This window comes from Siphateles boraxobius, unplaced genomic scaffold, assembly GCF_051911475.1.
Source record: "Siphateles boraxobius isolate OS27281-9 unplaced genomic scaffold, OSU_SipBor_1 68, whole genome shotgun sequence".
Lineage (NCBI taxonomy): Eukaryota > Metazoa > Chordata > Actinopteri > Cypriniformes > Leuciscidae > Siphateles > Siphateles boraxobius.
In genome coordinates, this window is record NW_027509195.1 from 3,032,630 (window position 1) to 3,049,924 (window position 17,295).

The window sequence follows — 17,295 nt, forward strand, 5'->3', positions numbered from 1 at the left end:
GGAATTACTGAAAAATTATTACTTTTGGCTATTCACTGTAAACTGCTGCTTTCAAACTGAGAACTTTGTTTTTTATGTACTTTAAATTGTAACATTTATATTTACATGTTTGCACATAATATATATCGTACATTATACAGACTTTGTACACCAATCTGTAGATTGATCAAAATGTTGAATATCCACTTAATATGAGAAAAAAAACGAACAGATTAATTGATCATCAAGATCGTTCTTAGTTGCAGCCCTAGATGACACTTTCTAAAATGCACTAAAAATACGTCAACAATTGTAAACACTGAATCCTGACAAAGCAGATTGAGGAGTGGGATTGAGCAGATTGAGCACATTCTTACGGTGATTCATTATTGCAACATAGAGCTGTGAATCAGACCGTTCTCCACTGGTTCTCCAGCTGATTCTTGCAGAGGTGTCACTTACAAAGGTGGATATGTTGAGAACAACTGAGAGAAATACACAAAGAAGATATAGAACAAAATACAGGAAAAACTGTCAAAGGATTAGTTCCTGCGAAAGAAACCCAGTACACCCATTACCATAGGATTGTGTTACAGAAATTATACAGAAATGTTTCATCTAAATGAAACATTGTTAAAGTCAACATGAAACAGTCAATTTGAAAGCATTAGGAAGTTTCATTTCCATCCTTGTATTGTTCAACTGTTCAAGGTTGATATGGTATGCCTATGATTTAGAAAGTAATTAGTAATGCCATATTTTTTAGAGAGAGTAATTAGTACAGTAATATTAATTACACTGTTGAAGATGTAATTAATAGCTAGTAATTAAATCTTTTTTAGAGTAACTTACCCAACACTGTACATAACGTTTCAGAGAGAAACTGGATTGTGGATATTTATTTAAAGATCAAATTTTAGGGCAGGACTTTTATCGGAACTAAGTGATCTCTATTTTAAGAGACTGGTGAAGTCAATCATACAAGTATTATATTATATATTATATTATTTAAATAACTGAAATCATTATAATACAAACATATTTCTTTGCAATAACATGCACTGACAAATCATTCTCAATATGACCAGGAACATGTAAATACAGTCCATTTTGATTTCATGTTGACTTTAAATGTAAATTTCCCTCAAGTATGGAAATGTTTAATGTGTGAAGGCATGAAAATGATGGTTAACTGTATATATAGATGAATGGATGAATACCTAAGGTAGGAAATATGGCATTGACAGAAGGAGTGTCTGTATTAGGTGAGGTGAAAGAGAAAGGTTGCCCTGCAAGAGAAAGAGAGAGTTCAGGCCACATGCATGTGAAATGCAAATAATTAAATGCAACTAATAATTCAATCGTGTATGAGCAAAATAAATGGGCCAAAATAAAAAGTCAGGAATTTTTTTTTTTTTTTTTTTTTTTGTGTATTTGGACTGAGTATACAGAGGTCTTTACAAAATGAACACTGTTGAATGATGTGTTCCTGTCAGCAGCCAGACTGATTTTGTCAGCATTGAAAAAGACAGCTGTCTTTAGATTCAGGGACAGTACTACTGCCTCAAAGAGCAGCTCTTAAAAGACAAAGCAAACGCCAACAGCAACCAAGCTAGCTGTCAATAAGTGTTTTTTGATGGAATAGTATGCTAAATTTAGCAGAATATACAGATTTATTTCCTACCTTAATTATGGGGTTTTGGGACTTTTGATACAACAATAATAATTCAACAACAACAGCTGTTTATTTATTTATTATTTTAAAATTAGTACAACTATAGGTACTATGACTAATGTTAAGACTAGAATGATTTCCCATGCTGTTATCAGTTAATGTAACTAATAACAAGTTATTTCAGACATAATAATGTATGGATTAAATACACTAATTACGTTTTCAGGTTACAAAAACAGCTACAAATCTGTTGGTACATACTCAACTCAGAGGATGTCACTTCAGATGTTGACAGTTCATCTTAGAAAAGACAGTACAGATAAAAAACTATAAATGTCTAAATAGATAAATTAGCATTTCTAGAAATTCAAACTGCTTTGACTATCTGACAAATAAGCAGACTTATCTTATCTACAGATAAGCAGAGAGTTTACTAATATAATAACCTCGGTTCCCTGAGATCAAGGAAACAAGTTCTGCATCGCTAGACACAATGGGAAAACTCATTTTCCCCGAATACTGAAGATTATAGAATAACGGAGCTGCACGAACCAATGGGCGGGGCTATCCCTCTATATAATTGTGCATTCTGCCCTAGGGAATCAGTTTAATTCGACTGAAGCGACGAACGCCAAACCGTGCAGCGTGAAAGCACGGTCGGTGACGCATTATTTGTTCCCGTTATCTCAGGGAACCAAGGTTATATTAGTAACAGAGTATGTTCCCTTACTGCTACTGCACGGTTCACTCGTACTGCGTCGCTCGATGCAATGGGAACCCAGTCCAGAGCTCCAGACTAACTTTTTTTACTAGGAGCGCTGTAAAATTTAGAGACACTCCTTAAATCAGCTTGCAATGCAATTATTAAAATTTCCCCCAAAATAACTGTAAAAGACTGAAAGCCTTCTATAAGTGTTTCTCTTGGTTTCCCCATCAGCGCTGTTTGATCTGATATCTATGGTTTATAACAGAGAACTCTGCGCATAATTGGAATGTTTTTCACTGGATCTCGCAGCGATGATGTTATTAATTCTGAGGCGAATTTAATGGATTTCTTCACTGGATCTCCAGAGTCTGGATCTCCTAGTAACAGTGTCGCGTGATCGAGATCGGTCTGCGACTGGCAAGTTCGGGGCGCTGTATATTATTGTTCCGAACTAATAAATGGTCCGTGAAGCATAAATGAGTAGCGCATTTTCATTCCGCTTTCATTTTGTTTGCATTCACTGCTCTGCAACGTAGTGGTCGCGACAGCGCGACCTAAATAAATATTTGGGCGCACCGGCCCAGGAAAAATGGTCGCATTTTGCGCAGCCCTGCAGTCCAAGTGTGCCATGCTTAGATCTGCAGAACAAAGACACTGTAAAAGCCTGACTCGCTGTGGGTCGGAGGAACTGTTTCTACAGCTTCTTTCGCTACAGCTTTCCGCAGCGAGACTTAGCCCCTCCTCTTCCTTCCTGAAGGATCAGGGTGGTTTCTGAGGCGCAGGATCCAGCATTATCTTAGGCCAGGGCCTTGGCGCTTTGGAGCGGGAATGCTGTCAAGGCTCAGGCTCTGGTTTGGGCTGAGCGGTCAGAGGCGTGGGCTGAGCGGTCAGAGGTGTAGGCTTCGCGGGCTGCAGAACTGGAGCACTTGGGCAGGAACAACACATAGCCTGCAACATCTTCTGTGCAGCGTTGCAGTGCTCGGTAAAACTGTCCACCGCAGGACCGAAGAGAATGGTGGGAGACACTGGGGAGTCGAGGAAAGCAGCCTTGTCTGTGTCCTTGATCTCTGTCAGATTCAGCCACACGTCCCCATATACTGATTGGCTTCATCACTGTCTCCTCTCCACCAGTAAGCTGGTGTGTGGTGGGCCTTCTGGCGCAATATGGCTGCCGTCGCATCATCCAGGTGGATGCTGCACATTGGTGGTGGTTGAGGAGATTCCTCCTTCTATCTAAAGCGCTTTGAGGTCCCAGAAAAAGCGCTATATAAATGTAAAGAATTATTATTATTATTATTATTACAAGTGGCGCTCCAGCACCACAAAACTGCCCTTTGCTCTGCCGAATAGCCTGGGCTGTTGGTTTTGTGGCGCAGGGCCAAGTCCTTAAGTCCTTTTGTGGTGCGCAACTCCTTAAACGCCACAGGGTTAGGGCTGGACTAGTCCAAGGAACGGAGCAGCTTCTCCTGAAAGACCTGTAGGACCAACATTGTGTGAAGGGTGGAGCCTGCTTGTCCAGCCGAGGTGTAGGCACGTCCAGCGAGAGCTGAGGTGGTCCTACAGGGCTTGGACAGATGGGCGACCTTCGCTTTCCATCCGATCGATGTGGGCAGGCAGAGGTACACAGCCATAGCCTCTTCCAACAGAAGTAGCTTCTCATGGTCCTTTTCCTCAGCGAGGTCAATTGTGGTGAGGTTGGTGGAGGTAGAAGTACGAAGGCATGCCGAATAGGGGTTATGCTACGACTTGGTTAGCTTGTCATGGACCTCCAGGAAGAACGGTTCTGCTCTCTGACGAGAGGCCTGCTCGCACCCCGGCAGGAACCGTACATCCAAGCGGCTACGTGTGGGCTCCTCAGGGGTAGACCACTCTAGTCCATGCTCCTTGACTGCTTTTGAGAGGACACAGATTAATTCAGCGTCCATCCTAGCTCTAGTGCCGCTTGAATCCTTAGATGCATGTCTGAAGCCGCTAATGACATAATGTCATCAGGAAGATCCTCATCAGATCCCCCAAATGAGACCAGGCCGCTCACGCCAGAAGAGCTCACTTGTGCCCGACTGCTCAGTCCCTTGGCTTTGCTATTTCTTCCTCCAGGGTTCGTGGGAGGAAGGGAACGGGAGAGCGTGAGGGGCAGGGCCGCTCTCTGAAAAGAAAGCGATCCACGGGCAGAGAGAGGCAAGACTCACGCACTTGCAATGAGAGCAGCTTCTGCGTGGGATTTCCTCAGACAGGCAACACAGTCATCATAGGCTTGTGCAGTTTCAAGGCGTTATTCTATAATCTTCAGTAATCTGAGAAAAATTAGTTTTCCCTGTACAAGTGAACCGTATCTTAAGGGAACTGACATTATATCTCCCTCAGTGGTTTCAAAATCATTTCAGGTTTTATGTCACATTAGCTGACATGTTTGACTGATAACTTCAAATATATATATATATATATATATATATATATATATATATATATATATATATTTATCTGCATTTAAATGTCTCCAAAAATGCAGATGTCATGGCAGGACACTGCAAAAGTTACATTGTATAAAAAGCAATTACTAGGGGTGGGGGAAAAATCAATTCACATATGAATCGTGATTCTATCTTCTAACGATTCGAATCGATTGATAAATTTCAAAAATCTATATTCTAAACGTCTTTTAATAATGTGTTGTTGACGGAACAAAGAACATTGCAGCACCTGGACAGTTTAGAGAGCACATAGGCTTGCAACGGGGGACACATGAAGCTTACTTGACAACAACAGTTCCATATCAATATATGAATAGAATCAAATCTAAAATCAAATATATGCATATATCGAATCGAATTTGATTCCAAATCGAGAATCGATTTTTAATCGAATCGTGACCCCAAAAATCAATTTTAATCAAATCGTGAGATTCTAAAAGATTCCCACCTAGCAATTACTAACTAACTACTAACTAGGTTGCAAAATGCTATAAACTACAGTATGTGATACATACAGCTCTCTGTCGAAGTCTCAGCTGAGACTGTAGAAACTTCAGGAAGCGAATTTTCAGGCATAGTAACTAGTTCATGAGAAACAAAAGTTGGTTGATATGAAGACAGATCAGTTTAAACAAACCCATGGAGTATGAGAATATAAGCTTTACAGAAAGAAACATGCAATTCATAACAAAATTGTGGCCTAGAAATTATGGCAGAGAAATCCAATGATGATGATGCAAAATCAGTTATCCAGTAAGTAAAAACACATCTAGAGGCAAATAGTTTTACTAAGAAACCTCATTGATCGGTCAATGCATTGATCACTAGACTGTAGACATTATTCCACCCTTTCGTTTATCAGAGGACTTGAGCAATAATCTTATCATTCTCCTTTATTCAACAAGATCTTGCCAACAGCAAATTCTGTAGTTCCATAACTGCTGCTTAATCACTTTCGAACACCTTGCGGCTGTGCTAATTAGAACACAACAAACTTTTCTTGTATCAGATGTTTGTGTCTCAGCATGGGCACTTCAATTTAGATTCTGACACTAGATCCATTATAGCTGCTGGGACTCTGCTTATAGTTGCTTCCGGGCACACTTACATGCTTCAGGGACGGTGCTTCCTTCCTCACTGATGGCTGACCCACAGCCCACCTGCGTACACGCACTCAGGTAGAACTTATACCAGTTGTCTTCCTGTAGATCATGCAAGACCCAATCTGTAGTATCTGGTGCACTGATGTTCACAGAGATCAGCTTACCCACAGTCTCATTAACTAGAAGAAGAACATAAAAAAAGTTTGGGGTCAGTAACATTTTCTATTCATCAAGTATGCACTAAATTGATCAAAATGACATACATTTATAATGTTACAAAAGATTTTTAGGTTCCTCTTTATATTAAGTGGCTTTGTACTTACATCGTACTGTGTACTTACATCGAAAAATAAGTACAATGTACTTATTGTGATCAGGTTGTATTGTAAAACCCTTTTGCTGCAATTAAGATGCGATACTGGTAAGGTTAGGGGCTGGTGTGGTGGCATGGTAGCTTTAAGGGTAGGTTAAGGTGTAAGGGAAGGGTCAACTGTGTAATTACAAATGTAATTACATAAATTAATTACAGCTGTAATTACATGCAGGTATTTTCAAAATCTAAGTACAATGTAAAAACGTGTATGTACACAATAAGTCCATTGTATCAAATTATTAATTTCAATTTAAGTACATAGACAAAAAAGGAATTGACCCCAAACTTAGCAGTATAAAGATCTAGTACAGTTAAGCAACATAGTTTATATAAAATGAACTGAGACAGATGATGTAACAGGAGATAAATCTGCGAGTGTCATACCTGTCTGGTATTGCAGCAAGTATCCCGTGAGAAACCCATTGGTTTCGAGTGGAGGCGCCCACACCAACTTGATGGAGTCTTTCTGAAAGTTTGTGGCTTTCAGGTCATAAGGTTTCTTAGGAACTGTGGGAAGATATCAGGCACTACTGGTCAGTATGTACATTAAACTTGGAAACTCATTAAAAACTTGCACCACTTTTTTGATCGGTGCAAAATCCAGCGTCTTTATTCTGCAATTGAGTTCAGCTGCTGAAATATCATTGCGTTGTATTTTGTTTGTGTGTCATTCTTTTCACGCCTCCTTTCTATGTAAATTATTCTTCTAATGTTCAGCAGTATATTTTGGGCCGTGTGTGAACAACAAAGTGTGCAAAATTCAACCGAATCCACACAAGAACTTCGCAAATATTCAAACCACTGAATTTTAAAACATGTCTACTGTCAAAGAGTTCTTGCCTCCCTGTGGAGTTGTGAAAGAGATGGGACTGCTGCTGGGCCCATTCCCTCTTCGGTTAAAGACGTTGACAGTCAGGGTATATTCAGAGAATGGCTTTAGTCCCGGCACTATGGAGTGACTCCTGTTTCCAGGGATGTTGAGAGACTGTCTCTCTGAGGGAATACTCTCAGAGGTCAACAGACTTTTAGTTCTCCACCAGTGCACCTGGGAGCAAAAGACAGGAGGAAGAGGGTGTTGATGAGATATATAAGAAACATAGAGTGCAAAGAGAGGCAGAAAGAGAGAAAAAGCAAAAGTGGAGTCTATTAATTGTTATAAACTGCTTGTTTGTTGCTCATTGATCAGCCCCACAGGGCCTTTGAGCTGGAAGGGTCAGGAACTCACAGTGTATCCTCCAAGATGGCCCCTCAGGGCGGTTTGAGGCACTGGTGACCAGCTGACTCTCAGCAGTGTAGAGTTCAACACCTCCACAGATACATCCTCAGGAGGCGCCAAGGGCACTAGAGTTGGTAACAGAACGCACATCTGTTTAAGGCTAAACAAGAGGGTAACATCTCACAAATTCACACATACACAACAGTTTCCTGAAGCAACTAAAGCCACAGAGGGGGGGGAGAATGGACTGTAATTGGATGACATATTAGACACACTTTTTCCAGGAAAAGCACACATGCTAACACAAAGCTATCCGCAGAGAAATGAGGGTACATGGGAAAGGCTCTTTCAGAGATGCAAACTCATATGGGGCACTGATCTATTATACTGTTACGCATGAGTTTTCTTTCTCAACATGACTGACTATACGTGAACACTCGCCAAGACAGGCATTTTGACATTATTTTGTGTGTATTTGACTGTTTAAGGGTTGAGAGGTGGCTTTTTTGTGCGCGCACTTTGCGTGTGAGTACAAAATCTGCTGGACTAAGTGAAATTATGCGCAATACTTGCAATCCTACACCGAAATTAAAGCCCTGTAGCACCAACAATATTCATATCGAGCAAATGAAACGAGTGAGTGAGGGGAGGCGGGTTTTTGTGTCAACTCAGAGAGATGAGAGAGCGAGAAAGCGCAGCTGGTATCGTGTATTCTCTGGAAAATGTTTTGGAAGCGTTTCAGATATTTCAGTGTCGATATGTATAGAAAAATCTATATTTTTAACAACACTACATTGCACTTAGTTTGTTTTAGATGCCTTTTTAAGAGACTTCAACTGAAAAATGTATATTATGTATAAAATTCAACCCGCCAAACTGGCTAGTATGAGTGACTCTGTTACACGCCACTGCTGAAATCCACCCGGATTTGGTGGGTTGATGGGTGTAAATTTTGAGAAATACAAATTTGAGAAGATGATTGCATTTGTTGCGTTTAAAATGCACGCATGCAGTGATGGGGTTCTTATGGAGCAGTATTTCTGAGCAGTTCTGTGGCTTTTCAAAACTCATCGGTTCTACATGAATCACACTATTTTGGATTCACAAACGACACACTTTTAGCTGAAAGGTGACAAGTTTGCATCCCTGCACTTTGCAACAGGAATAACAGGGATAACCTTTTTGATGCAGGATAACAGGGAAAAAATCAGCCCAACCTGTTGCATTATCCTCTAGACAATGCCAAATGTCAACTATAGAGACAAGGGCATGAAAGATATGAAAATTGAATAAAACAAAAGATAATCACATGAGTGTTTGGCAAAGAATATATCTGATCCCTAAAAGCACAATGTAAAAGCTCAGCAGAAATGACTGATCCTGGTAAAGAGTAGATTAAACCACTCTCCCAACTAATCTCCTATCTTAAGTGTTTATTATTGGCTAATCGTGGCAGTGTCACACGACTGTGAGATGAATGCATTAACGAACTGTTACACTCACAGTCTTCCCCGGAATAACCAGTCACCACTCTGGGTTCTGGTGCCCACCCGTGGTGGTTGAAGGCCTGGATCTTGACCTCGTAGGGGACGAACGTAGGGGTGTCTCGCACCACAAATGAGTGTCTCTTCACCATCTGTTCTTTCCAACTGTCCTCGACACCCAGGAGCCTGTAGCTCAGTTTGTATTCCAGACCGGGACCGTTGTGCTCCACAGGCAAGAGGGGCTGGTGATTAAAGGGAAAAGTGGGTCAGTGCACTGCAAATATTACTGAGCATTTGGAATATTTGAAAAGAGTGGAAGAGTGCAAGAGACATTTGCTGATGGGTTTGCGAAATTTGGCATGGGATAGTTTCTCTTGTGCCTCGCTTGGCTTTCCTTCAGAATTGCAATCTGAAGGAATTTTGACTCATAAATACATGAATGGAGATTTGCTCATATACTTCACTGCCAGTGCAAATTAAGTTGCTATGGCTATAAAACTACGAGACACCAGACTTCATAGGAGCTCCAAGAATATTTTGTTCTGTCTGTGTAAGGGTCTGTCTTTTTCTTGCTTCAAGCCATGCATTTATGCATATGCATTAAAATTGTTTGACAATGCTGTTTGCATTTTATTACCTCCCAGCTGATGTCCATATGATGTGGCAGGTGACCCTCAATCTTAATGTTTTCTGGGTTCCTGTCGGGAGCTGTACAAATGTGAACATGAATTATTTAACATCTGTCTCAGTCAATAATACCATTGCCCTCTAACACTGCCAAAGTGTATCATACATAATGACGAGCATGCAGTCATTGATAGTTCGAGACAGCGCTTGCTTAAAAGAGCATTACAATTTATGGAGCTTTTATAGACATCTGTATAATTTTCTCAGGGTAAATCCCCACAAAGACACTGAGACAGGCACTTCAAACAAGTCCAAGGTCAAACAAGGAAAGCCAAGATGGAATGGAAATGTTACAAAAGCAAGTCTCAAAGGATCACAGGTATCCCTACCACAAGGAGGTGTCTTATATCTTTCGGAGGGCATGCTGGGATGACTTCTCCCTATAGCATTGACAGCGATGACTCTGAACTGGTAGTTAATGTGGCCGTAGAGTGTCAAGGGGGCTGAGAACTGGCTGCTAGCCACTCGTAGAAGCTCCTTCCACGTCCCTGGTTCCCAGTGGTTCTCTTCATACTGGATGATGAACTCTGATCACAGAAACAGAGCACAGCTGTCATTGAATATGCAAAGCGCATGCTCTCAATACACAGTGGTGCAGCCCCAGTGGGAGCCCCCTTGAAATATTGTAGAGCAATGTATGAGTATGAGCAACGTCCATGAAAATTACTTCACAGAAATCTGCTTAAAGCCAAAGCCTACTTCAGAAGCAGAGAAAATGTGTACCATTACACATGAAAGGGTATGCCAATGGAAATATTTTGCATTTTGTTCTGTAACCCTGACATCACAGTAAAAAAATTTAGATTAGCTTTACCTGTTATGGGACTGTTATGATCACCAGCAGCCGCCCAGTTGAGCCTCACACTGCGGTCTTTCAGATCAGTGATTGTCAGTTGAACCGGTGGATCAGGGACATCTATGTCACATTTTAGACACAAGACTAAAAACAAGCTTCACATCAAAATAACTATATCTGAAGACCATTAGCAAAAGAAGCAGAATCGCTTCAAGAAATAACACAAACACAACACATCTTTTACACTATGTTTTGTGTTTTCTCTTTTTGTGGAGATTGCTGCACCCCTATTTGAATATAATTTTTCCAAGCAGGTTTATTATTGTGTTATTAAAGTAATATTTAAACATAACAATACAATCTAGCTGTCAATCAGTCTAGTCTCAAAAGGTCCTTCAATCGTACCTAACACAGTTATGTATGCAGAAGCTGTATCCTGGTCCAGTGATGTTCGAACAATGCAGGTGTATTTCCCTTGACCGCTGTTGCTCACATTGACAATCTGGAGAATTCCATCGTCTATGAAATATCTGCAAATAACCCAAAATAGGTTCACAATGTATTAAAAATAATCTTATTATAAAATAATAGTTTTAGCTGTAATTAAAATTACTCAATTTATGAATTAATAAATGAGACAACAGGCTCACAATTATTTCATTCATGTAGTAGCTCCAAGTCTCTGAATTTCCTTAAAGGGATAGTTCACCCAAAAATGAAAATTCTGTCAGTATTTACTCACCCTCATGTTGTTTCAACCCCGTAAGTCCTTCGTTCATCTTCGGAACACGAATTAAGATATTTTTGATGAAATCTGAGAGCTGGATCCATAGGATTCTTGAGGGATTGAACTTGCCGGCCTCGAAAACTTATTAAAGACATCATTAAAATAGTCCAAGTGACTACAGTGGCTCAATCTTAAGTTTATCAAACGACGAGAATACTTTTTGTGCGCAAAAACAAACAAAAATAACGACTTTATTTCAACTATTCATTTCCTTCTCTCTGGGCCTCGAGTCAGTTCACTAGTGTAATAGCGTAAGCTTCTGTTGTTGTATGACACATTCATCACCCACATGACCAGCGTCGGCCAATAGTGAGCCTACGTGTGACGTAGCTCTACGCAATTACACTAGTTTAACTGACTTGTGGCCCACAGAGAAGGAAATGAATAGTTGAAATAAAGTTGTTATTTATGTTTGTTTTTGCGCACAAAAAGTATTCTCGTCGCTTGATAAACTTAAGATTGAGCCACTGTAGTCACTTGGACTATTTTAACGATGTATTTAATAACTTTTCGAGGCTGGCAAGTTCAATCCCTCAAGAAGCCTATGGACTAGTATGGAGGAGTGATCCAGCTCTCAGATTTCATCAAAAATATCTTAATTCGTGTTCCGAAGATGAACAAAGGTCTTACGGGGTTGGAACAACATGACGGTGAGTCAATACTGACAGAATTTTCCTTTTTGGGTGAACTATCCCTTTAACAATGAATCTTACATCGGTTCAGAAGCCAATATCTTGTATGGCTATGAAATGAAATAAGCAATGTGCATTCCAAGAATATTTATTGTATATTTCTATGTTGGCAGCAATAGTCAATGGTAAAACAAAAGGCATGAAACAATGATTATATATGTCAAAGCTAGTTAAAAATATATAATTCATATGGTTCTGAAGAACTTTTACAAATTTTCAACAAATGTTTACATTTAATTCCTCTAAAATTGCTTGGTGTGACCCAGTATAAAGTAACAAATATTTTCGGGCACTTTATTTTGGGGATCACATATTCACTATTAACTATGTTTGCCTCTATAAACTCCCAATTTACTGTTTATGAGTAGTTATTAAGGTAGTTGTAGTGGTTACATTTAGGGCATGTAGAATGGTCTTGCAAAATAAGGCATTAATATGTGCTTTATAAGTACTAATAAAGATAAAATATGCTAGTAATATGCAAGCTAATAAGCAACTAGTGAGAATTGGTCCCCAAACTAAAATTTTATCATATTTTCCTCAAACCTTGAATCTTAAAATTATTTTAAATAGAATTTATAAACAGTCATTCATTTTTTAGGGAGTCACACCACGTGACATTTTTACTACCTAAACTATCCTTGTTTTTTTTGTTGATTTTTTTATCATTAGAGGTCAAATTATCTTATATTTTAAGAGACTTATTGACTTTGAATCACACGAATGTCTGCAAATAAACCTCAAAGCAAAATTCAAAGCAATCAATTCCCACAAAATACAAATGTTCTGGCAGACCAGGAAAAATAAAGTGGCTGAAGTAGAAATAGAAACCAGGCATCCGTCAAATGAAACAGCCACTTATAATTTAGACGTCTCCATTGATTATAATGGAAGCAGTCTAGTTTGTCGCAGGACGGTGTAGACAAGGTTGGCAGAGGCGGCTCTGTGGCTTTTGTTCTGTATGAAATGCCAAATAAGAGCGGCTCTAAATGTTGTCATGACAATCAATGCACAGCTCTGTTCTGTTCGCTGTGTGTTTTTGTCTACAATTTATTTATTAATAATAATAAAAAAGTGCGGTTCAGGTGGAACTAATCTGGGGAGTGGATCTGAATCACAGCCTGCTAATTGATGACCTGAGGTAAAAGTGCAAACATAATTTGTCTTGAAGCAAATAAAACAAAACTTGGCACAGTATTACACTGCATTTACACAGAAGATCCTGCTGGGCATCCTATTCTAGCCTAGTAGAAAGAGGTTAAAGCTTCTGCTCATTAGCTGAAGTACCTTTTGATTTTCAAGACAGACATTCCCCCCATAAAAGCGCTCTATTACTGATAAAAGCATACAATTACATCTAGCTCCGCTCTATTATACAGCTACAAAGTGTAAGTATTTAATCCATGATTCCAGCACTGATAAAACTATAAATAAAATTCAAAAATGTCACGGCTCACGCTAATCCTTCCTGTTTTGACTGCGCAACCCTTTCTGAAATGAGGATTTGCTTAAATGGACAATGGCTTCAATGAATTCTACTCTGGGGAAAACACGTCACCCACTTTTCTGAGAAACTGGAGAGAATATTTATCCCATCCTTCATCCACAAGATCTCCAGCTGTCTTCTGAGGGTGGGGTCGCACTCCACCTGGCACTCCAGCTCCGCCATAGATCCTCTTATGACCTTTATGTCTTGAGGAGGTTCTACGATCCTAGTTGAATCTATCAAATGCAGACCTTTAATTTCAGTAATGACCAGCAAACAGAAAGCTCTTTTTTTTGATTAAGGAAGGTAATGGCTAACCTTTGATGAAAAGTTCAGTGGTGATGCTGGCGGTGCCCTCAGAGTTGCTTGCCGAACATTTGTACTGGCCCATATCTTCCATCTCCACTTTGTGAATCTGCAGGGAGCCATTCTTCAGGAGAGAATATCTCTCTCCATCTACAGAGCCCTCTGGGTCTTCTCTTCTCCTACAAAACAAACATTGAACTCTTCACAGTTCTTCTGAAATAGGGGCCCATGGGAAGGGCCTTTGCTGAAATGACTACAGATGCTCTGTTGATAAAGCCGAATCCAATGTAGCCTATTTTTAGTTTTTTTAACACGACTTTCAAAATTGACCAAAGGTTTTTGAAGGGAAACTTTTCAAAGAAGAAAAGAGCATAAATATGAGTGCAAAAGGAGGATCCCCTGGAGAGAACAGACATTTCAAAAGGGCTATAGATCTTGCAGTGTCTATTCTCAATTTATTGTCCCTTTTTCCTTCACTTAATTCGCCTGACCCTTTTGGGTCGGCAGTGCAATCATTTACCCATAATCTGAGGAAAACCCTGCAAAAATCATTTTGCATCTAACAAAATGTTAACTGAGATTTTTTTTTTATAAAAAATAATAATAATAATAATATAAAAATGTATATATATACAGAGAGAGAGAGAGATTTTGATTAATTAACTGGTCTTGAATGCTTCCTTGGTCTTGATTTATTGATTGATTGATTGATTGATTGATTGATTGATTGATTGATTGATTGATTGATTGATTGATTGATTGATTGATTGATTGATTGATTGATTGATTGATTGATTGAAGTGAAGACCAGTTTAGGTTAGCATGAATGTCTAATATTATGACTTATTAAAAAGGCCCATGCCCTATATTTGCATCTATTTGATTTAAATAATAATATTTTCCAAAAGTAATAAATTCAAACTCATTAAAACCAGCATAAAACGGTTGAAACCATGAAAAAATGATTTGACTATTAATCATTTGAAAAAATATGAACATTGTTTAAATATGGCTAGCGTTGGATTATATTAATTTTACAATTAGTTAGAGTTATTCATGATAAATACAGTATATACATCTTGTTACTGTGCATATACAATTTCATGTATATATGAGCAGGGTTCCTACGCAGTTTGGAATATGGAAAAGTATGGAATTTGATTTGAGTAATTTCCAGATCTGGAAAAGTATGGAAAAAAAGAAAGCAGAGTATGGAAAAATCTTAGCATTTCCAGACAACTGTCCCAATTTAGTTTTTCGTGTGCATGCAAAAGTCTTTATGTATTTTTTTATTTTAGGGGCTGTACGTTGTCACTATGAGAAAATCAATGGGAAAAAAACCCTGAGAAAATACAAAATATTTAGAGATGACTGAACTATATACAAAATACAAAGCTGAAAATAAGGCTGAACCACTTTTGTTAAATATGGTCTGAAAATCTACAGAGAGGTTTAGAAATTTGAGTCTGGAAAAGTATGGCATTTTGAAATGGAAAATGAGTAGAAACCCTGTATAAGATTGTTAAAACTTTGAAATATCCAAATGGGTTGAATTTCTATATAATTAAAATACATAAATGTTAAATATAGGGCCAAATATTTTTAAATTATATGTATAATCAATTGCCTTCATTAACACTTGTACACATTGTTTTTATGTTCAGTGAAGATAAAAAAAAAATTCCTGTCACTATGCAGTGACGAGAAACGTGTTGTGTCTTCACTAAACATAACAATAGTGCATGACACAAAAATCACAAAACAGCCAATCAGAGCAGATCTCTCTCTCTCTGTGTAAAAACTAGAAATACATATGCACTTTGATGAATTTGTCCTATAATATCTGATTCTTCCACAATCAGTCTCTCCTCGTCCAAGTTTGATGTTTAATATACATACATTCTATACTTTCAACGAGATTCAACAAGTTCAACAAGAACAGTGTGCTCCTCATTACAGATATATAAACCAAGAGACAAAATGTAGCACCACTCGTCACAGTTGGTTAGGACAAAAACTTCAAAGAACAGAAAAAAGACGATTCATTTGTGGCTTGTTAGGACACAGTGTTAGAATCACAACGCTTGATACCAAACTCACCAGTTAAGGGCGGCAGGTGGTGAGCTAAAGACTTTGCAGTCCATAATCACACTCTTGCCTAACATGGTTGCGTACTCCAGATAATTCCGTGTCAGAATCAAAGGAGGATGATCTGAGAGAAAGCCAGACCATTAGTCAAAGGTTCACACAGGCAAACATCAAACAGCCAGTGTGGCATATTGCCGAGGCGCACGAAACCGGGGCACACTTCTGAAATTAAACTGTAAAAGATCTATTAGCATATAAAAGTGCTGTCGTCTTCTACCAGAGCTACAAACTGAAAACAGAGACCGAAGTACTTCACACACACACACACACACACACACACGCACACACGCACACACACATTTTATGTTTGTCTTCTATGTCAATTACGAATGAACAGCTGCTGAAACCCTTAAGCCGTTACATGACAGCAAGAGAATCATATCATAATCAAAGCCCAGAAAACTTCAATGAGGACCACAATCTTCTCTTCTGGCTCTATGATTAATTGATACATGTAAATGATGCGGGTTTTATTGTTTACAGTTAAGTGAAGTACTCACTCATGACAAGCACGTTCATATTGGCAAGTATGGTCCCATGTTTGTTGGAGGCTTCACACTGGTACACTGCAGTGTCTCTCTCCTCCGCTCTGAGAAGGATTATTCTGTCATCAAGCACTCTGTAACTGGTAGAATGGAAATCTGGGGGGAAAACAAACTTGAATCGGCACTCTACCTTTCAAAAGTTTGGGGATTGTACGATGTTTTAATGTTTTGAAAGACGCCCTATTTTGCTCAGCACGGCTCCATTTTCTTGAATGTTGTGAAATGTTATTACAAATTAAGATAACCTTTTTTATTTTAACACATTTTAAAATGTGATTTATTCCTGTGATGGCAAAGCTGAATTTTCAGGGTCATGTGATCCTTCAGAAATCATTCTAATATGCTGATTTGCTGCTCAAGAAACACTTCTTATTATCATAAATTTTGGAAACAGTTAATATTTTTGTGGAAACCGTAATACATTCTTTTCAGGATTCTTTACAGCATTTATTTGTAATTGAAATAATACATCCTTGCTGAATAAAAGTGTTAATTTCTTTCTTTTTTATCGTACTGACCCCAACTATAAAACAATGGTTTGATATTTCTTTGCTTTTGTGTTTCATAAATGTTTACATTTTGCTGAAAAGCCACCAAATAGTGCAAAATTCGATTTAGACATTGACAAAATGCCTTGCTAATGCTATTTCGGGGACCAATAACAGTGGAAATGTTCATTAGCCAAGACTTGAAAGTATGTGTCTAATCCACTCTCAAATAGTAAAAAGCGATACAACTAGCTTGAAAGTTGTCTATAGTGTAATAATTTCATATCATTATAGCAACAATAAACTTGTAAGGTATATATTTGGAAGATACATTGTTGACTTTTGCTGTATAT

General features: G+C 38.6%; 1 protein-coding gene across 7 annotated transcripts in view; it reads right to left on the minus strand.

Moving 5' to 3' along the window:
• chl1a (cell adhesion molecule L1-like a) overlaps positions 1-17,295 on the minus strand; it is a 93,476-nt gene that overhangs the window by 11,304 nt on the left and 64,877 nt on the right. For 5 of the 7 annotated variants that reach the window (XR_013196952.1, XM_077214064.1, XM_077214065.1 and 2 more), the window contains 13 exons: positions 16,410-16,550; positions 15,862-15,973; positions 13,774-13,940; positions 13,532-13,691; positions 10,896-11,020; positions 10,509-10,610; positions 10,024-10,221; positions 9,645-9,715; positions 9,027-9,249; positions 7,533-7,648; positions 7,148-7,352; positions 6,692-6,814; positions 5,940-6,113 (listed from right to left, as the gene is read on the minus strand). Coding sequence is in view for 6 of the 7 variants with exons in the window: in XM_077214064.1 (XP_077070179.1) it covers positions 5,940-6,113; positions 6,692-6,814; positions 7,148-7,352; positions 7,533-7,648; positions 9,027-9,249; positions 9,645-9,715; positions 10,024-10,221; positions 10,509-10,610; positions 10,896-11,020; positions 13,532-13,691; positions 13,774-13,940; positions 15,862-15,973; positions 16,410-16,550 (1,917 nt within the window). In the remaining variant the exon portion in view is untranslated. Of the gene's footprint in view, positions 1-356; positions 465-1,199; positions 1,269-1,915; positions 1,955-5,346; positions 5,413-5,939; positions 6,114-6,691; positions 6,815-7,147; positions 7,353-7,532; positions 7,649-9,026; positions 9,250-9,644; positions 9,716-10,023; positions 10,222-10,508; positions 10,611-10,895; positions 11,021-13,531; positions 13,692-13,773; positions 13,941-15,861; positions 15,974-16,409; positions 16,551-17,295 lie in introns of all 7 variants that reach the window. The other 2 variants (XM_077214062.1, XM_077214063.1) reach the window with 2 other exon arrangements.